The sequence below is a fragment of the Doryrhamphus excisus genome, chromosome 21 (assembly GCF_030265055.1).
Source record: "Doryrhamphus excisus isolate RoL2022-K1 chromosome 21, RoL_Dexc_1.0, whole genome shotgun sequence".
Classification (NCBI taxonomy): Eukaryota; Metazoa; Chordata; class Actinopteri; order Syngnathiformes; family Syngnathidae; genus Doryrhamphus; species Doryrhamphus excisus.
In genome coordinates this window covers 14655907-14677602 of record NC_080486.1, presented here as the reverse complement: position 1 = coordinate 14677602, position 21696 = coordinate 14655907, and the positions used below count along the sequence as shown (strand labels likewise).

Sequence of the window (21696 nt, the reverse complement as noted above, 5' to 3'; positions counted from 1 at the left end):
GGAACTAACACCAGCTGGCATTTCACCCGTTAGTCCAGATAACAACGCGTGTTAGCATGAAGCCAAGAAACCACAAAGGCAACAAAAGAAAGAAACGTCAATAAGAAATCAAAGCAAGCCTCACAAGGTCAAACGATACAGCTTGCTGGGAATCAATTAAAGATGGCCGCCAGCAGCGCTACCAATCAGTGGCGATCTGCGATAGTTCCCATGACAACAGGCAACATGTACGCTTGTATAAGTAGCATTTAGCAGCTCGCCACAGTAGATGCTAGCAAAAATAGCCAAGCTAAACCCCGCTAACTTATGCTAAGCTAATTTGAAGTCATAGGATGGTAATTGGCAGCATGCAACACTCCATTATCAGGATGAAAACAGCCCGCTGATCGATTTGCCGCTCTGGAAAAAAAGAACCTTACCGCCGCCTACACATATTGATCCTTTGAAAGAGACAATTGGGAAGTCAATAACAAATCTTGCGGTTTTACTGAAGAGAGGATGGATGGAGGGAGGGAGGGAGGCGAGGATGTGATTCATTCCGATGTTGCTGGGGTTTACATCTGCCCGCTTTTTGATAGCGAATAATAAGAAGTGAACAATAAGCTAAGTCAGGTTTTGGAGCTGAAGGCCGCCATGGCGAGTCAGCAAGAGTGAGCATCATTGAGACAGGTGAGTCTAAAATGGGGTATTTTGTGAATGAGGTTTTGCATGGGGAGAGACGGTCACTGTGAAAGGCCTGCTTTGTGCCTCCTGAAGAGGAGTGTTGTTCTTGCCGATGAAGAGGAGGGAGGCGGGAGAGGCAGGTGCGTCGGCGGCAGCGTTGGGGGGGGGGACAGTGGACCACTTGTGGCTCCTTTTAGGGTCTCTTCAGTGGTGACCCCCCCACCACCTCACTAAGGCAGTCAATTAGAGACATCGTGTCAATCAATTTCTCATTTTCTTACCCATTGTTGACTGGCCATTATAGTGAGGCCTTGTTGCCTGGCAACCGAAGCACTGCGGTAGCTTGAACAGGATGGGAGACTCCGCCTCTTTTCATTCTTCCTTAATGAAGGTCACGTTCCTGTGAATAAAAATAAATTAAAATATTAAGTTCCGTAATATAGTAAAATAATTCCGTAAAATAGTAGATGCATAGTAGTGCATTCATTTGACACCTTAGCACGATTAAAAGTATAAGCTAGGGTTGGTTAGATAGCTTTAACCCCAGGTAGCATCTTTGTTGCAGGCTGATTTTATTTATTTGTATTTATTTATTAATATTACATCAACAGTTTATGAGTTGTCGCAGGTTTTGTGCGTCTAATTTATACACTCACTCCCTGCTAAGTCCCAAAAAACAGTCGCGTTAACTAGCTAGCTAGGGGGGGAAAACTAGCTAGCTAGGCTAACCACGCCAGCTAGCATCTTTGTTCGAAGTGTGTAGCGACTTTTTTTTTGTCTTTTGTCATAATTCGAAAACAAAACTTTCAGAGATTAAACTACTTGCTTCGTGGCTTGAAAGACGCTTATTCAAAGTGTTCCTACCTGCAAACTCCATCGAGTGAGGTTGGTTAGCTTCGGCTGCGTTGCTACATTGTGACGTTTCTACTTGCTAGCCACGTGCGGATTGATACTGAAATATCGATACAACTCTTTATGCGCTGAAATCGATCGAAAACCAATATATCTGCCAAACAATGACAATTATTAATATTTACTTATTTACCATTTTCATATAGTTTACATATTTTCAATCTTTATGTTATATGACATTGGCATCGCCGATACCTGCATCAATTTTACTCAGTGGTATCGTTATCACTACAACCAGAGGGTACCCAAACTGTGGTGCACATGCCATTTATGGTACACAAGGTGCCGCAATGATAAAAAAAAAGTCTATTTAGTTAATATTGTATGTCCATATTTCTACACTAAATGACTAGGTGATATTCCGCCACACACAAACACAGAAGTCATTGGAGGTCACATTTAATGCCCTGGGCTTTATTGTCTTATTTTAGTGAGAATCGTCACATTATTTTTTTTATTTTTTCCATCTTTTCAGCCTCCAGGTGGGACGAGTAAACCTCAAGGATACACCACAAAGACCACCAGCACTACTAAGTAATGCTGCCTTTGTGCCGGACTCTTCACAGAAGAGAGGACATGTCATTTCCCCAAAAGGAAGGCACCCAAAAATACTTGTGGTTTTTGGCCTTGCAGCCGTCTGGAGATTATTTTCCCCCCCAAAGAAAAAAAAAATAAAGAAAAAAATAAAGGGGCGTGATGGGGTAAGGTCACCACCCCTTCCATATCCCCAACCCTCGTCATTTTGCATTTTTTTTCCTCTCTTTAATACCTGGAATGATAAACATGTACTGCTCTCTGGCCTCCCTTACCACCTTACACAACCAAACAATGACATTTAAAAAGCTTACAATCAAGTTTACCACAAGAAAACAAAACAAAAAAATACAAAAATAACTTTGTTGTACAAAAAAAGTTGGTGGGATTTGTTTAAAAAAAGAAAGAAAAACAAAGGGGACTCCAATTGCATGAAAATGAAGGACCAACCCCTTAAAACCCAAAATACAAAAAGCAGCATCTGTATCAAAAAAACAACAAAACATCACAAAAATAGTGCTTTAGTAGGAAGCAGCAAAGGCTTCTGGGAAGAGACTTCATCCCTGTTTTGTTACGTATTATTTGCGACAACGGTCAAAGGTCTCACGCCTCCCCACCCCAACCAATGGCGGCCATCTTTCCTCGAGACCCCGAGGCAGGGGTGCCCCAAGTGCGGCTCAGGATTGAGATGTATGATTCGATATGATACAAATTAGCCAAGATGTTTTGATAGCTTAGCATATTTTGACCTACACATCTTATCCGCACGGCGCCCCTCTCGCCGGACCATGTTTGGACACCCCTGCCCTCAAGGGCGAGGGAGGGCGCTTGATTTGTTGTAGAAAGACACCCAGGAGTCTGCAGCTAGCTAACGTGTACAAGAGCACAGGAAGCAAACAAAAAATGGTACAGTGTACAAATAAAAAGTGTAAACACGGCACAATAATAAATAGATCAAAGCAGCAGCTCGCACCATGCACATGATAAAACTTCTCTGTACAACTCATTCTCTCAACATACCTTTTTTTTTTCCTCTTTTGACTCCCAAGTGCAAAACATCACAAACGGACAGTTTCTTTTTTTCAAGTAATATGTACAAATATTTTACTGTACACATATTCATTTTTGCCGTATATTCATAATTTACACTTTTCCACGGTAACAAAACACAGTTTTTCATTAAAAAGGATGAGAGTCTCTTGTCACATCCTGGCAGTCCCTTTTTTTTGCATCCCCCAACTACGCTACGATGCACAGCACCTAAAAACAACAAAAAAGTAGACTCCGCCCCTTTGTGGCCGCTACTACGTCACTTCCATGGCCACCGTGTTGTCTGTTATACTGCTCAGGGACGGCTTGTCCTCCTCGTGGTTGTCCCTGGGAACACAAACACGTGACAAATGTTAGCAAGATGACTAAAAAAGGGTGGCGGTCTGTCTGGCTCCACTCTCACCTGGAGTTCATGTCCATGGGCGGCGTTGCGGACACTTTGGGCTTCTGCAGGTTGGTGCCGGTGGACAGTTTTAAGGCAGAGGGCGGCACCCCGGCCAGGGTGCGGGGCAGGTGGCGCCCGGCCAGGGCGGGGGCCGAGGGGACGCTCAGACAGATGTTGTTCCCGATGAGGACCTGAGTGGAGGCGGGGGTGGCGGCGTTGCACCCGAGGAGGCCGAGTGCCGGGACGGAGGAGAGTGAGACGGCGGGGACGGCGTTGGCGGGTGGAGGGGCGGCCAGCTGGGGGGAGGTCTGGAGGAAAGCGGGGGTGACGGGCGGGGTGGTGGCATTGGACAAGTGCAGACCTTTGAAGACCGCTGCCAAAAGGAAGACAAGTGTAACACTGGTTAATACATTAGAGCTCATCATGCCCTCTAGTGGCTGTGAGCGGTATGGGATCATCGTTACAATCTAAATACGTTCCACATACCTGCGTTCCCCAGGACACCGTTGACGCCGCTCGCCAACACCAGCTCCTCTTTGGACTTGAATGCCAGCAGCTGGTCAGCGGTGACAAGAGCTGAGGCGGCGAACTGGGCGCTGGCCTGGTCCAACGTCTTGGACACCAGGATCTGGACAGAGGAAGATGATGATGATGATCAAGTGCATGTCAAGGACATTTGCTTTGGTATGTAACAGCGCTTGTGGGTGACGGCGAGTATGATGGAGTAGATGCCTGACTTACCAGCGGGTTGGCGGCGCTCATGGAGTTGTTGGCGTGTTGCGGCGGCGGCTGCTGCGGCGGTTGTGGTGGCGGCTGTTGCTGCTGCTGCTGTTGGCTCTGCTCCAACTGCTGCTTCTGCATGACAGCCAACTGTTCTTGGTGCTGCTGGTACTGCTCCACCGTCAACACTGCAGCGGGGCAAACACCATGCCGGTCACAAGCAGGACGTGGACAGGTTTCATCCAAACATCAATTCATCAGCCTTCTCGGCACGTCAAGACTGCGTGGAGCCAGCGTGGACACTTGAGTGGCTGCTGTCATTAATAGTGCAAGATTCCGTTCCACAACAGCAGCTCATCACTCACCATCAACCCAACCCATCAATAACATCGACAGCATCTGATTGAGCCGCAGCAAGAATGGGACTTTCCTCACGTTACCGCTATGAGGATGTAAACCTCGAGTGTCAGAAATATTGAAAAATGAGTGGGCCACTTTGACGTCCATTAGGTCAGCCAGACCGATGTAGGCCAGGTAAAATAGATTAGTATTAGTGTCTAGGCTTTTAATATGTTAATATTTTCTTCCACACCGAGGGAACCACTTGTTTCCCTTGTGTTGGCATGGTTGCGGCAGACAAGCGATTGTTTATGGATGGCCTCCTAGTCATACATATAGCGCCTGTAGATGTTACAGTAATAATGCAGCATATATAATAAAGCAGCATATATAATAAACTCACAGTTGACAGGAGCGCAAGTGCGGTTCTGCAGGCAGGATCCCCCAGACAGTGTCCGAGTAAGTCCCGTCACCGTCCGACTGAAATCTCCACAACCTTTAGGAGGGGAGTCTCCTCCAAGCAAAAGGTGGCGGGATAGCGTCCGCGGTCTGAAATGCCTCCAGCGGCAAGATTTAATGTTCAAAAGAATGCGGCCAAGGTCCGTGGCCATGGCGGGTGACGATGACGATGACGACAGCGGATGTTGTGATGCTGAGGAGACGGAGGAGACGGGTCGGGAAGAGCCGATCAGGTCCGAGGTATTGGTTTCTGAGGTACTGGAGTTGCGGAGTGGAGAGCTTGGAAGTGACGAGGTGAGCGATTCTGGTTTTGGGTCGGAGTCCAGGTTCTGGCAGAGGTCCGCATGCGCTCGGTCCAACAAGAATCTGGAAGCCGCAGGAAAAAAAGAGAAAATGTTAGCGCTGAACCGAAGTGGTTTGCCGCTGAGACATCCGGTGGCGTTTAAATAAAAGTGTCCATCAAAAGCCTGATGCTAGTGGTTGGTGGTTTCAAATAAGGGATGATGTCTCACAGCCCATCTGAGTTCTGCCAGAGTTCACCAAAAGCTGCCGAGGAAAATGTGCTACATTTTATGAAACCCTTCTAAAATATAGTTTAAAAGAGTGCCATTGCTGCGAGCCGCCCACCGGTCCTTGAACATGACACAGCCCAAAGACTTTAAACCACAACAAACAGAAATATGTTCTCCATAATGAAATGCTTTGCTGCTACATGAATCAAAACAAGTGATGGCTGTGGAGTGGACTGCTGCTGACCATGTTAGCATCATTTTAGAATTCACTCGTCTGACTAATTAGCGTGCCAGCAGCCAAACCTGCAGGATGTGTTGGCCTGAGGCCACAGTGCGAACCACGGTGGGGAATGTGTTCAACATTTTAGCAAGCAGCTTGATGTTATTTGCCAAAAGATACTTGGGAAACAGCCAGCGAGGCCCTGAGCAGCCAATCAGCAGCACCGTTTCTCTGCTCAGTTAGCATCGAATATCGTCTTGTCCCCACAAACACACACCTTGAAGAATATGACAAATGACTCGGGGTCTTCTTCACTCACCTGCCACCTCGGCCCAAGCGCCGTCGAGCCAGACCGATGCAGCGTGGCGGCGCGCTAAGCGAGGTCAGACAGTAGCGGAAGCTTGGGTGACCCAGCCCGCCCTCCAGCGGACTTACCCACGGCCAGCTGCCACTCTGGCCAGGATTGGACTGTAGGATGGAGGCGGAGTGGGAAATAACAATTACATCAGGCAGAGCGCTCTGGACTGTAAAAATAGAAGCGGGGGAGATAGAGAGAGAAAACACTCACGGCGTAGTAATGACAGCCGGCTTTCCTCCTGAACGCATAGCAGCCATCTGGATCGTTCTCTTCCTCTGCCTCGGAGGAACCTGAATTAATCTATGTGGTGAAAAAGTAACACTTGAGTAAACAAAGAGCTGAGCTAAGCAAATGTTAGCGCATTTGCATGGTGACTGTGTGTCGTGTCGTTACCTGGGAGAAGGGTTCTTCGTCAGAGCTGGGGAAGTCATACTGGTTGAGGTCCTTGAGATTAAACACAGAAGGTCCCGTGTGATGGGGCGCAGACATAGGGGGGATCTTGGGCTTCTTTTCGTATTTCCTTTTGGTTCGCACCACCTCCGTCTTGTCCTGCTGGTGAGGGAGAGCAGAGGAGGGGGCGAGTGATGAAATGTTTACCCGGCATCTCAAAGATGGAGATGTTCTCTTTGCACAAGAAGTGAGGACGACGGGGCATTGATATGCAGATGGGAACACGTGCCAGATGCTGCCGTGGAGGCAGATGGCGCCGCCCATCCTCCCCCACCCGTGCCACCGCTCACCCCCGCTTCCCTGTTGGGGGACGACCCCTCCCTGACTGAACACACTCCAACTAGGATTAGTCAAAGCCTTTTCAGCTGTTAGACGCGGGAGACAAAGACAACAGAGAAGCGGGGGGGGGGGGGGGGGGGGGGGGGGCTCCACAGGATGGACGGTGTTCAGAGAAGAGTAGCGGGGGTGGGCTGTTGGGTCACTCAAGCTAATTAAGTCATAATGGGCACCGATGGCACTAGAGCAAAAATAAAGCTGTGTAATGAGGTGTTCGAAAGCCTGCTACTTTAGGTCCACACACCTTCTTGTAGTCCATGTCCAAGTGGTCCTGGTGTCGGTACTGGTTGGCACTGGGAATGATGGGGATGGTGTAGATGGGCTTCACCAGAGCCTGCTGGGCAAGCGCCTCTGCCATCACCTCGCTGCCAAAGTCGGGCATTGTGTTTCTGTTGTGAGAAATAAAAGCATTTAGGACTGAAAGGACTTCTCATTACCAACAACGTCACATCGCTCTCACAGGGAAAAACTTCAAGCACTTTGAACATTGATTTTTAATGGCTTGCCAACATCTTGGCTTTGGTACACGGGTCCATACTTCATCCGCATTTTGCTGAATGCTGTAGCAACGTAGTAAACAATAAACCTTTCAAATCACACCTGCTTTCTTTTGTGACTTGTTTAAATAAAGTTTGTATGTCCAGTCATTATTTCATCATACATCGTCTCATCTCACCCCTACATATTTCTTATTTCTGATTTAATTGTCATTTCTAATAGCTGAGGCACCATTTTTCTAACAAACCCTTGAGCAAAAAGAACTTGGGGATGACAAGAAAATGTCAGAAATCTAACACCGGTGGAGACCAGCAGATAATAAATAGCATTGGAATACTCCATGTGCTGCCTTGCTTTCCACCTGGGTCACTCAAAAATCAGCATAATATCATGGAGCGGACCGCAGAAGTCACATAGAAAGAGTAGAACGGGCTGGCAGGGAGGAGGGGGGGGGATGTCAGCGCTGGTGGACAAGCAGCCAGAAAGCCAGGCGGGAGGGGGGGGGGATAACAAGAGGAAATTGAAATGTCACCACAAATCAAATGGGGACTTCGAGGAGGGGGCTCCAATTTAAGCTGTCGGTGACAGCTCGTTTCGCAGGAAATTTGTTCCATTTGGACATCGTGTTGGGAGGGATCACAAAGGCTCCACGCTTCGGGGACAAGGAACGAGTGGGCGCCAAGGTTAGGAAATAAAAACAAGTCAAGAGGAGCACCTAAAAGGCTCTCAGGGCTAGTGAGACGCCACCATGTTGTTTGGTAGATACGGCCAATGCAGCTAAATGAATGCAAGTCAGCCCCCCAAACAAAACAAAGCAGCAAATGTAAGCTGGATGTAAAGTGCTTTTGTGTTAAAGGCATCCTTACACAGTAAAGACAACCAACAACAAACAAAACCTGTTCCTCACCGCTTCTCTACAATCTCCAGGGTGAGGTGCAGCAGTTCTCTCTTGCTTTTCTCCCTCCTCTTGATCATCTCCAGGATGGTGACAGCTCGACTGAGGTCCCGGCGAAGCTTCAGCATCTTCTCGTACGAAGCCTCGTCATTCTTGCGGTTCTAAGAACAAAAAAAGTGTCACGTTGTGACAAGGTAACGGCAGTACACACATCGGTACATGACTTCCTGTTTCTGTGTAGCCTACCTTCCTGGTCTGCATCTTCTCCGTCCGTCTGCGAAAGGCCACGTATGGGTCGCTGGTGCTGGAGCCGTCCCGCTTCTCCTGCTTGACGACAGGGAGGAAGGTGCCGCCCTTGCACACCTTCCTCTTCCGGCTCCAGTAGTCAAACACCTCCTTGATGAGCTCGTCGTCCTCCTTCAGCAGCAGTTTGGCCTCCTGGAGACTGACGAACTGCGGAGAAACATTTTGAAATGAAATGCAAAGATGTTTGTGCCCCCAGCTGTCTTTGCAGCAAGAACAGCTTCCACTCTGCTGTTTGCTGATTAATTTATGGACGGTCGTCAAGATAGCACAAGTAAACAAGAATAACGCTTCACCTGCTGCCCGCTGCCTTTCTCCAGGCGGTCTATCATCCCCTCAAACTGCAGCGCCGTGATTTCCATTTTCTTTTTCAGCTTATTCACAAAAGTCTCGTCCCCTGAATCTAGGTCGTAGTCTGGCTGCTCTGTGTCCAGACTGAAAGCTGCGGCGAGAGAAAAAAAAAAAAAAAAGAAGCGACGAGTTACTGGGGAGCACCTCAAAAGCAGATGCTTTATTTCACTCCACACAAGCCCAGCGGCTCAATTTCACTCACGCCAATAAATAGCCACATCCTCATTGAGGGAACGTGTCAGCTCCCCATTAAAGTGTAACCGAGCGCTTTGGATATTATGTTGACATTTGGGATACACGGCATGGCCGCTGACTCACGCTGTATGTGAATAAGCTGCTTTGGCATATTGAAATCCCCCGGGTACAGGGACTCGTAGTGCGTGATGTTGCATTCGGCCTCCGGCACGGGGATGACCATGTTGTCCCGCTTCTCGCCGTAGACCTGCTGCGCCGAGATGGCCCGCTGGAGATGGTGCTCCTGGAGGACGGGAGAGAGGGAAATAGGAAGCATTAATAAATCATGTTTGCAATCGGTAGAATATACCACGGTATTAAAAAGTCACTGTTTAAAACCCAAAAAAATTGTGCATCGTACTGTTCCTCCCATTTGATATAAAGAGGAGATCCATCACAGCCACTATGTGGAACACTTTGTCACGTCCTGCGTTATTTCTCACAGTGAGAATTGGGCTTCGATGTGTTGAAAACCACAGGCGTGTGCTGTGTTGCCAAAAATCTGGCATAGACAGCAAGGATGATAGCAGCCCCGTTAGTATTTAGCCATGTCGGTACACCCCAAGTTGCCTCGTGTTGCAGTATTCCGCCACCCCATTTATGGAAATAGATGTTGCAAAGCAAACGCATAAAATACTCATCCTTGGATTTCTGGTAATATTTCTTCTTGGAAGCCATTTCCCTGTAATCACGTGAAATTGCTTATCCTGTTAGCACACCTGCTGATGATGCCGAGATGGAGAGCCACTGATGCTGTATGCTAACTAGATGCATAGAGCTTTTTTTTGGGTCGTCGACCGCAGTCTTTACACATTCACAACATATTTATTTATTCTTGTTTCAGTTTGATTGCTTTTTAACTTCAGTCAGGATGTCAAGAGTGGAAAATTCCCACAAGTCTCCCCCAGAATCTGGATGAGTTGGCACCTAACAATTCAACAAGTCTGAAGAAGCAGATCTTAATCGTCCCTGTTCCGCCATGTCTCAGCAATGTTTTTAAATGTAGCAGTTTAGCAATCCAATTGCTCATCACACCATCGAACAACAGGTAAGGCAAACAGTGACAAATCATTTTTCCACCTCGTGACACCACTGCGTTTGTTCTACTGTACCAAAGGTGGAGGCGGATGCAGCAAAGAGCTTGTGTTTTTTCTTCAATTCTTTATAATGGATTTATTGATTACCATGCCCATCCTGCAGTGTGCCAGGCTCTCCATGGTAATACATAGCAACAGATGGCCTCCGCAGTCACTGCTTGTTCTGACAACTATCCCAATAGGGCTCCTACACATTTTAACACGTTAGAAAACTTTCCCGGTCCCCCCCGTCACGAGCAAATTCCAAGATGTGGGTCAGTGTTTGACGGCGTAATAAAAGAAAAAAAGTGGCACAAATGACACCACAAAAAAAAGTGTCAGCGCTCAGCCGAAATATGCGACCGCATGCGAGAAGATCGCCGCTTCACAGCAACAGTACCCGAGCTGTGAGCGAGTATTCAGGAACACGGCACGTGGCCAAGAAAACAACCATCTGCCTACAAAAACACGGAATGCGCAAAGAGCAGAAGACCAAGTCAAAATTTAACCGGCTAAACTGAATAAACTGATGACAATTACTGTTAGAAACACAACAAAACGTGATCAACATTCTGGACGTGCCCCCCTTTCAGTAAAACTGCACATTGTGGAGTGGCCTTTTGTTGTGGCCAACCTAAGGCACGCCTGTGTACTAATCATGCTAACAAATTTACAGACTTGTGTGAGTAATATGTGAGCGAAATATGCCTTTGTGTACTTGGAAAACATTTGAGATCTTGTTGTTCATCTCATGAAAAATGAGAGCAAAGACCAAAGTACTTCATTTATATTTTGGTGAAGTAAATATGTAGACCCTGTGACTTACTGCACATCCACGTTACAAACCAAATGGACCATGGGAAGGTGTCAGGAGCTCAATACTTCACATAAATACCTGTTGATAACGGTCAAGCCCCAATCCAATAGATGGGCTTGAATGCAGTACAAGTGTACCGCCAACAAACGTCGAGTGTGCGAACAAATTGTTCCAGGAACCCACTTCACTTTCCGTCAGGGCCACAGAGCTGGGAAAAAAAAGTCTTTTTCACAGCACCGCACGTTCCTCCGATTGAAATGTTCCCAAGAAAAATAAAGGTTGCCATGGATACTAAAGTGTGGCCTTCAGCAGGTGTTTGCAGCTCATGCTGGCTGGAGCCATCCATGACAACACTGAGATGCTAGGACATTCTGGAGATTGCGTTGATTCATGAACATTCCTGAACACATAAGACAGATCTGGACATGAGGCTACTTAAGGGAAGGGTCAATAGAACTGTGCATGTATGCCAGACATTAAGAGAGCATGTGGGTTTGTTATTGAGTCAAATGGGAGTTCCTTTGCTGGCCGACATGTGGTCAGTCAGTCCGTTCCCGCGTTCCACTGACCCCCTGGGGCAGGATGTGGGTCAGGGAGCTAAGCCACTGTAGTAAAACCTCTTTATCTCTTTTGTCACTCTGTTATGTAATGCCGCTGTGGTCCAGAATGGGGGGGGGGGGGGGGGGGGGTGTTCTGCTGACTTGGCCTCCTCCCCCGTCTGTGTTTTCCTTGACGTTTGTGTCTGCTGTTCAGCATCACAGATGGGCTCTCCTCCTGATCAGCAGAGGGACCAAAGCACCCAGAAATGATCGACTTCGATGCTAAAACTGGTTTCTCCCAGTACTAATCACTCACTTGCAACACAAATTAAATACAAATGTGAATGATGGGTAATGGGGTTTTTAAGGATCAATTGCAACTAATTAAAAGTACTTTGTTGGAATCTCTGTAAAAAAAAAACACCCCATGGATGACAGAACACTGCTGTTCACAACTACCCAAGTCCTAAAAAAATTAGTAATTTTGCCTTAAGAAATAAACAGGTTTGCAAAATGTGCTTTTCCTTATTTTTCTCAAGCTGCTGTGCCGTCCCACACCTCTGACTTACCATATAAAAGTAACAAAGTACCCGATTATAACCACACAAGGACAAAGCACAGCCATGTTCAACCACTTCTGCTTACGAACACGCCACAAAGTTGTCAATAACATAATTAAATGTATATTTCACACTCAACAAAACAAAAATTTCAACGGGGTACATTATCATTCGTTTAGCAACCATGCTTTTATCTAAAATGCTATATGATTAGCACAAGTTTCCGAACCGAAAAAATAAGTGTTACTAATAGAAAACAGTAAATCCTGGTCCTAATCTGTCTAGCGGCGACCAGACCGCACCACCGCCGCCACCAAGCGCGGCCCACATGGTGGCCCGGGAGCTGTCAACACGCGGATGCCGGTTGTCAAAGCCGGCGGAAGCTCAGCGTCTCCCCCTGGCCTCTGCACAGCCACGGTGCACCGCGTCCGCGGCCTGCTCGCCGGGAGAAAATCAACAAAATGGTGGAAGAGATCCACGTCACGTGACTTCTTTGTGCTACCCCCCGCATATTCTGGCAAAACTGGCGGGCACAACACGACCGAAGAACGGTGTGCGGTTTATAAACCCCTCGCCAGTGACACCCGTCTTGGAGCGGCGTCGTTACACGGCGAATTCGCGAAGATCCGTCGTGTGCTCGTCGGAGCAGACATGGTGGCCATTTTGAGCGAGCCTGCGCAGGCAACGTAGCGGTTGCCCGCCAGGTTGGGAAAAACACCGCCAAAACCTCAACCGCCAAAGCTCCAGCAGTCGTTGAAAACATACCGATTCCTCCTCCTTTTCCATCCCGGTGGGCATCTGCGGCACCGCCCGGTTGATAGAAGCATATTCGTGTAGGTCCGGTAGATCCTCGCAGCGGAAGACGGGCAAGGGCTTGCTAGCATCCAGCGCCCGCGCCCGAAACGACAATTTACTCATGTTTTTATATCAAAAGACGCAGCATAAAGCTCGTGGATCTGCGAGGAATAACAGCAGTTCCGCTTGTAGTTCTCATGGATGGATCCGGGACGGTCCTCTGGAATGAGCGGCTCGATCGAGGCTGGGCTCGGGTCCGTAGCAGCGCGAGCAGCGCACGGGCAGGCCCGCGTCTCGGTCGCTCTCTGTCGGTCGCTGTGGCTCTGGCGCTCCGCTCTCCCTCCCCGGTTCAATGCGCCATGGCCAACATGGCGGACATTACAAACTCATGTAGCGCTCCGCTCGCTCCGCACGGCCCAACCCCCTCAATCGCACCAACAGCCATTCCCACGCAGCTTGGCACGCCTGCGCGCTCGACAGAACCGTGGGGTCCGGAGACAGATGGGGTGGGGACCGAGGATGCTGAACAGGGGACGTCAACTTTTTCCAGGAAGGGAAATTATCTTATTATGCCGGGAAAACAAATATGCCACCACTTGAAAATCACTGTCCTCGATGATCAAAAACAAGCAGGCGCCATCATAAAACAATGTTCGTATTAATATTTTCCTATATCGTTTCATATTTCAATCAAGTTTACATCCCGGCTGTTGACATCTCGCAAAGATTGCCACCCTATGGTAAGTTGTACTTTTCTCTCTACAAATGTAATATTGATGCCATGCATTACGTAGGAATTAATGTATGTAAATAAAGCCAGCCCAAAAGGAAGCATTTAAAGACACATACAACATGAATTTAACCTGGAATTGTTGTCATCTTTGCTGAACCATCCTGATGTGAGGGGGGCAGCAGGAAAACCATCATCCATTTGGGAGTAATCTGCATCCTCGAGGACCTTGATAAAAATCAAATGTTTATTATGCTCCCAAAAAATATTTACTGCAACACACATGCAGCCGTTGTATTCTACTATTACCTAGTATGCATTATAATAACAGTACTTTGGTTGGATTTACACTATGGGCAGAATGGGAGGTGGTTCCATGCAAATCAAAGCTACTTCATGTTAATGTTATTTACGACGATATGCCCTTTGCCTTGCGACTATTAATGGAGTGAAATGAACGATAATAAACACATTAACGAATATAAAAGAGCACAAATGGGATTTATTGGGAGCTAGCATTGTCGCGCACAGCTGTGTTTACACAAGGCTAGCCAACGCTAAAGCTAGCCTAGCCTGACCCTGCGCCATTGCCATCAGCCAACCTAACACTTTGGAGACTCCCCACTGCACTCCAACAACTCGGAACTAACTTGCTCTCGCCTCCACCTTGCTTCTCCTCGTCGATACCGACCAAAAACACCAATCCCGGCTCAGCCGTCGCCAACATACCCGCTCCTGTAGCAAAGTCCCATGGTAGGAGGATGGTGGTGACAGCTCCTCTTGTTGCTGACATACTGCTAGCCCAATGCTAACAGTGGTTAGCTCCCCTTCAGGACGCCTCGGAAAAGGGAACTCCTCTCGATATTTCTGCTATTTTTCAAAGTACGAGCAGCTAACAGCGATGCATCGGTGATCGCTGACGGTTTTCCGCAAAAAGAGGGACATTATCAGTCCTGGGATAAACTTCCAAGGATTTCGGAGGCGACTTCGACAAACATCCAAAACTGACCACCAGAAGCCACTTAGCAGGCGAATGTTGACTGGCGTGTGAAACCAACCAATCACAAGGGAGGAGCGACAACAAACGCAAGTTCTCTTGTCCACAAGCCTCGCCCACTCACTGTAAACACCACTAATGATAATGTAGTACAATATATTTATATTTAGTAGAACTTACACTTTAAAAATTGTTTTAATAACTAAAGATAAGGTCATTTTCTGTTGTTAATAATCCACTCCAGCAATGCTAGTCAAAGATGCCTTGTATAAGACACGAACTCTTCTGATTATTTAAGAATTCTGCAGCACAAAAAAAAACAGTCAAAGATCGCGTGTATAATAGGAACTCTCTGTTGATGCTCGTTAAAGAGCTGCTCAATGAGAGAGGCGCTTTGCACTACAAAAAACGTTTGTCAAAAGACCCTCATACATATCTGGCAGAATTAAGCTATGTTCAAAACGATTATATCATACATTATAATATATTCTGTACACGAATGTGGAGATTGTATAATTCTAATGGGGCTGCACAAAGAAAAACATGCATTAATATTACTTTGATGTTTTTATGTGCTTACTAAGCAGTTGCTACAGAGCCTATTATCATATATAATCATTGCACTGCTTATAAATTCTCATATAATGGATGTTGTGTTGTTGTGTGTGTGTGGTACCAAAACCTGCTTGTGTTGCAAATCTCTGCAATGCAAGCAAAAAAGTGAACTGTCAGAGCACAATCTTTAATAATAAATACTCACATTTTTAATGCAATTCCATATGTTGTTGTGTTTTTGTCCACTAGAGGGCAGTAAAGAACCACGTAAAGCCCAGCAGGCTTCCAGCAGCATTGCGATGCACAATGCAGCATCTCTCTTTCCAAGTCGGAGCCACAAATCATCATTCCTGCCTTGCCAAAAGTTACATTACCGTGCAGTAATTAGCCTGAGAGTACTTTATCAATGGGATTTTTTTTGTTGCTTCAATCCCAGAGTCCTAAATACTGAATTTGTTGTGTGCTGCTGCGGTTTGGGAGATCAAAACACTATAAGACACACATCCACACCCATTTTCCACCCCCCCAAACAAGTTGGGACAACCGCTGGGATGAGCTCACAAGCAGGACGTCGTTCCAATGTGCATCGCCACAGGAGGACGCCGCCTGAAAATTGGATCGCCCGGCTCGCATCACTGTTTGGGCTAACATGCTTTGAGAGATTTGTTTTTGTAGTCCCAGCGTGTCATGTGACTGTAGTCACTGTCACGGCTGTTGCATTTATTCTGCAGCCTCCGACTCACATCACAGCCACTGACTTTTTTTTTTTTTTACAGCAACAAAAAAGGACTTGACTTTGGATCCAACTCCGTGTGTGTGTGTGTGCGGTGGTCAAGGATGCTGGAGAGCTGTCGCCATGGCAACCACAGCATCACACCCAACAACAAGAGGCTGCGTTGCGGTAACGTATGGATCGATTACTCCTCCTTGTCCATACCGAACCATTGCATTGTTATGATGGGTGTTAAGAATCTACTGCAAAACCCCCAGACAAAGATCCTCTATGTGACAGGATGGATCCCACTGCTGTTTTTAGGTATCAAAGAACTCTTTTTGCTGTCAAAAGCTCTATTTGTAATGATTGACAGCGCAAATTCTCATCAAAGATCCTCTTCATGACAAGAACCCTTTGCTGATTATACAGCTTTACAAAAAAAATCTAATCAAAGACCATTTTGCTGTTTTTAAGGACTGACCATAAATATATATATAAAAATACATCAAAGATACTCCAAACAGCATAATTGTTTTTAAGTACCGACATTGAAAAAGAAACGATCCTCAATAAGGATGTTTTTAAGGATCTAAAGTGAAAATAACAATCAAAGATCTTCTATAACAGGAACCCATTGCTGTTTTTAGGAATCGGCAGCAAAAATGCCCATTAAGACAAGAACCCTACGCTGTTTTTAATGACAAACAGCAAACATTATAGCCTTAAGCGCCTCTAAAAGACTAGTGTTCTAAAATTCCAGTCAAAGATCCTCTGTATGACAAGAGCACGCTTCTATTTTTAAACACTGCATGAGAAAACGGCGAATCAGAGAACCTTTAAGCGACTGTAGCGCTGTAGCTACCCCGAGTGTAGAAACGGGATCTCTTTTAGCAAGGCGCACTCCAAAACAAACACACCTTGCCCCGCCCGCCCCTGATCCTGATGAGTAACCTGAAATTAGCCGTGTTGGCTAAATCGTTACCATTAAAGCCATTTCACCTTGAGCATTTGACCATTTCATCTCCATGACGACCCCTAGAAATTGACACAGTGGATGCATGCACACATACTGTACATCTTGTAGGTAGCAATGCAATCCCAGCACCCCACTAATCAGCCAATCACAGTGAATATCACACATTCCTCCTCCTCCTTCCTCATGGTCCACTGATGCTCCACCATCCTATAACAAGCTCAGAGGTCAGAGCGACAGTTAACCCCGGCAGGATGGGGAGGAGGCGGGGACACGACCTTTGTCTCAAGGACGCCCCTGGCTCAGGATGGATGTTGTTAGTGGAAAGACAATCCCTGCATCCACACCAATTTGTTCTTCTTGAACAAACGCTATCCAGAAGTATTTTTTAATCAATTTAAACGCGTGTCAGAGGTCCCATATTAGTGCGTTGCCCAACGTCAGGCTGGTTTCTCCATGAAGTGAGGGGGAGGTTATAGATTTGGGTCTCATCATCAGCAGCAGACCTTCGGGTAGTCATCCCGTCAAACAAAGACGGCGTACCTAATCAAGTGTCTGAGCACACACACGAGCTGCCACACAGCCCCTCGGAGATGAAGAGATGAGGGCTTCACTTGGCTCGCCCGTCGGGTTTGCGGCTGCCACGCGGCCTCTTTAACCCGGTGAGTGGGAGCCGGTGCATCGGTGACCTTTAAATCTCTGTTTTTCCACTCCTGCCTTCAGCGGGCCGGACCTCCATTTCTCAGCTGGGATTGCAGGACGGGAATCAATTTAGCACGCGCTGCCGAGCCTGCTCCGCGGGATAAACATGATCAACTCCACTGCAACACACACACACACACACACACAAAAACACACACACACACACAGTGGCAGAGCAAGTAATGCTTTTGGGTTGGAGGATTTATCGACGCTGTCTTAAATGACGCTTGGGGCGCTCTTGGCGGGAAGTTCTGCCCACTGTGGCCATTTTTCTCAGAAAAAGATGAGGCACAGACAACTCTTACTGTATAACGTCATTCTTACCCAAACCACACCCACCAGGGGCATCGAGTAGCCTCTATATTGGGGGGGGGGCGACTGCCTCATTTATGAAATTAACTTATGACGCTCAGCTCTGGAACCAATTAACCGTGATAAACGAGGGATTACTGGAATCTATTACAAATTCTATAATTATTTCAACATTAAATCAATAAAAATAATTAGTTTAATTTAGTAATAATAGTATGACTTTATCCTATATTACCCTAGTTTTCAACACATTTTTTTGTTTGTTTTAATATGATATATTTCGACTTTATGCATTTTTAATATATTTTTTTTATATATTTTTAATTGACTTGTTTGATTGTATATTTTTTTCCTGCGCTTTCTTGCCTTAAAAAAAATTTAAATAAAAAAATGTGAGGACCTGCTAGCTAAAACAAACATAGGCGGCCGGGTCTCTCCTGAGTGCACTTTCTTACCTTAAAAAAAAACCCAAATAAATAATATATATATATATATTAATATTATTTATATATATATATATTTTTCACATCCCTTGTTGTTAGTCCGCCAAGGGTAGCAACAAGGAATGTGAGCACCCTGTCATATATTATTATTATTTGAACAGCTTTATTGTAGTATGTATAAACATGCAAATTATTGAAATTATTGACTTATTACGTATAATCTCTTATAAATAAGCCTGATTTTTGAATGATGCAGCAAGAATTGTGTTGTGTTTGTCTTCCAGTTGCTGCTTAGCTCCGTTAACTCCGTGATGCCGTGAACTGAACCAGAACCGATGGCAGGTATTCCGAAGAAGTGGGTCAGCAGGTGTGGGAACACTGTGACACTGGAGGAGGGGAAGTGTGTGTGCGTGGAGAGGTGGGGGGGGGTTGTCCTTTCGATCGCCCCAGAGGTTCTCCCATGTCCTTCCAGCCTGAAGGACAAAGACTGGCCAGGTTGTTCCGTTGCTGCACATGAGGGAGGTTTTGTGTCTTTTTTTATAAGCAGCATCAATCCATGAAGTGTTGCAAGGACGCATCCCAGCAGCCACCATCGGACGGATTCCTCGGACATCCTGATGTGTGTTTGAGGTAAGACAAGGACAGCTAGCAAGCAGCGGGGGTTGCTTTCCGCTCTTTGGGTGGGCGTCATGTGGAGAAAACACCGCCGACAAAAGATGAAGAGATTTTCAAGCGCTGTCAATCCTTCAGGAAGGAGGAAGCGGTCGCCGACGGCGTGTTTGTCTTCTTCTACGCATAAATACGCGGTGTATCATTGCATAATGTTACAGATCACATGACACCTTCACAGAGTCAGTGATGAGAGACCAAAGCAAAGAAAGGTAATTCTCTTTCAAAGCCCGTCAGGAATATTTGGTGTCAGTCACGCTTTGTTTTTATTTGTTTCACGGCTTACTTTGCTTCCCAGCTTCCCGGGATGGAGAAGTGTCCCTGCTGTGAGACAACACACACAAAACCTCTTCCTGTTGGTGTTCCCGTGCTTTGGGAGCGATGGCGTCCTGTTGAGGCAACCTGTTCTCCAATCATCATGAGCTCCCACAACCAATGTTGGAATAGCGGTAAGAAGCAACCTGCTCAGCTCGGCATTAATATCTCATTGTACAGGAAGTCATAGCAACACTTTAAAGCGCATGCAGAGGTATATGCTGATCACTCGTCATCAATCAAATTATCATCAAATGCAGATACCGCCACCTTGTGGAGCACATTGTCATTTATTAAGAGGCGTACTGAACAACACAGCAGCAACAGAACCAATGTTGTAATAGCCTAGCGTGAATAGCGTTGATGAGTTCATTGTAAGCAGTACAGCAAGTATAACATGCGTAGGGTTCACGCCAATATTTTAAAGCGCACGCAGAGGTATATATATAGTAGCTATATAATCAGAAGGTTGCCTACAGCCACAGCTGTAGTCAGGAGTGTATCTAATCTTTTCGCTATATGAGCATACGCTCAATTTGGAGTTTTCCCGGCCCCCTTCTGTAGCTAAGACGAGGTTCTTCCACATCAAACTCGCAGCCGTGAGTATGTGACAGGAGGCCATTTTGAGCGGCACCAACGCCACGTGACCGCCTCAAAGACAGGAAGATTAATGAGATGCCCAACTTCCACGCCGTCCTCCATGAGGAAAGCACTCAAGCAGCACGGTGGCACACAAACAGCCCACAACCGGAAAGCGAGGCGCGGTCTTTCTTCTCTCATCATTAAGTGAAGTGGATTTGTAATTAGCGCCCGAGGAAGATCATCTCCTCCCCGAGCGACTCGCCATATTTGATCTACTGAGTGGCTGGGCTTGTACAAAAGAAATAAGAGCCACTTGTCTCTGGGCCGGGTGGAGATAAACATGAAGGTGGGAGGCGGGGAAGGACGCTGCCATCGTGCTCCTCATCTCGCTACCTTTATTGGAGGCCACCGCCGATGGATACACCTGTATCCATCACAGGAGATACGTCATGTGACACATATCGGTATTGATATCGGAAATTGAGATTTTGGACATTTGGATTTTCGGCAAAAAAGCCAATATCAGACATCCTTATGAGAATATTTCATTTTGCCTAATTTAAACAAAAATTAAATTGACATTTTATAAACTATCCTTATTCCTGTAGTGTATCATGAGCAGGGGAAATGTGGTATTACAGTACCCAGAAATGTGGTATTACAGTACCCAGAAATGTGGTATTACAATACCCAGAAATGTGCTATTATCATACCCAGAAATGTGGTATTACAGTACCCTTAAATGTGGAATTACAGTATTCAGAAATGTGGTATTACAATACCCAGAAATGTGCTATTATCGTACCCTTAAATGTGGTATTACAGTACCCAAAAATGTGGTATTTTCTGTGTTTTTTCACCTAAGATACTGACATAAAGAGAGCATGCATGCTATTGCTTGCTGCCTTGGCTCTCTTTTCTCAATTTGGGGGCCTTGCAAAGCCCCCGAGTGGGACTGTAACCCACATAAAAGCTTATTGATCCAAAGCCAGGAAGCTAAATGAGTTTGTTGGACAGGTTACCTATGCAGAGGAGTGAGCTACCCTCCTTCCTTCCTTTCTTCCTTCCTCCCTTCCTTCCAAGAGCAAATATTAGCGCTGCAGGAGCCAGGAGCCTGGAGCAGAGCCTGAGATAATGGGTGGGGGGTGGGGGGGTTCTTTAGCCCGATCCAGCAAGGTGAGACCACAAAGCACAAACCCGCAGAGACTCCAAAAACAAGACTAATCTGCCGCTCGGCCCACCTCACACCCACTGCAGACAAAGATGACGCGGAAGTCACAAGCGCGCTTGATTGTGCGTCTTTGAAAAGATAATGGAGCAGAGAAACAAAACGGATTGGCCAACGTCTTTATCGGGATGTGGGCGGAATTTGGTTTGAATGGGAAATTTTTAAAAAGCATCTTGTTGAATATTATGGAACGGTAGCAGATGGAGAGGACAGAAAAAACAGCTAATGGTGGGGGGGGGGGGGGGGGGGTATTTACATGGAATATTGATCCTGGAGGTCAGCGAGAGGGAGGAGATAATGATCAACTGGTCAATACTTTCTACAGGAGGGGAGAAAATGTGTCACAAAACACAACATGTTATGAATATGAATGGTCGGTTCTTAGATTTAAGGCTGCTTTCACACGCCAGGGCAATAATCCAGAATAATCCAAAACCTTGAGAGAATGGTTCCACTTCACTTCACTTGA

At 46.4% G+C, this 21696-nt stretch overlaps 1 protein-coding gene and 1 long non-coding RNA gene across 7 annotated transcripts; one reads left to right on the top strand and one right to left on the bottom strand.

Annotated features, from left to right (window-relative positions):
• Nucleotides 1–1953: 1953 nt before the first annotated feature.
• On the bottom strand, nt 1954–14779 carry LOC131108924 (enhancer of polycomb homolog 1-like). 4 transcript variants are annotated; one of them, XM_058060363.1, is made up of 15 exons: nt 14387–14779; nt 13870–13964; nt 9304–9463; nt 8931–9076; nt 8578–8784; nt 8344–8492; nt 7183–7327; nt 6546–6704; nt 6363–6452; nt 6114–6262; nt 5007–5428; nt 4286–4452; nt 4031–4172; nt 3563–3917; nt 1954–3486 (listed from the first exon to the last, which is right to left on the bottom strand). In XM_058060363.1, the coding sequence occupies exons 3-15, from the start codon at nt 9401–9403 to the stop codon at nt 3414–3416; spliced, it is 2304 nt and encodes a 767-aa protein (XP_057916346.1). In that variant the 5' UTR covers nt 9404–9463; nt 13870–13964; nt 14387–14779; the 3' UTR covers nt 1954–3413. The 4 variants fall into 4 exon arrangements, with proteins under 4 accessions (XP_057916346.1, XP_057916345.1, XP_057916343.1 ...); XM_058060362.1 differs by having other exon boundaries at nt 14466–14779; XM_058060360.1 differs by lacking the exons at nt 13870–13964; nt 14387–14779 and adding an exon at nt 12977–13772.
• On the top strand, nt 12671–21526 carry LOC131108928 (uncharacterized). Of its 3 annotated transcripts, none has more exons than XR_009120577.1 (3): nt 12671–13746; nt 16065–16189; nt 18718–21526. It is a non-coding gene; the product is annotated as an uncharacterized LOC131108928 (long non-coding RNA). The 3 variants fall into 3 exon arrangements; XR_009120576.1 differs by having other exon boundaries at nt 16065–16194; XR_009120578.1 differs by having other exon boundaries at nt 16065–19314; nt 19401–21526.
• The last annotated feature ends 170 nt before the right edge of the window (nt 21527–21696 follow it).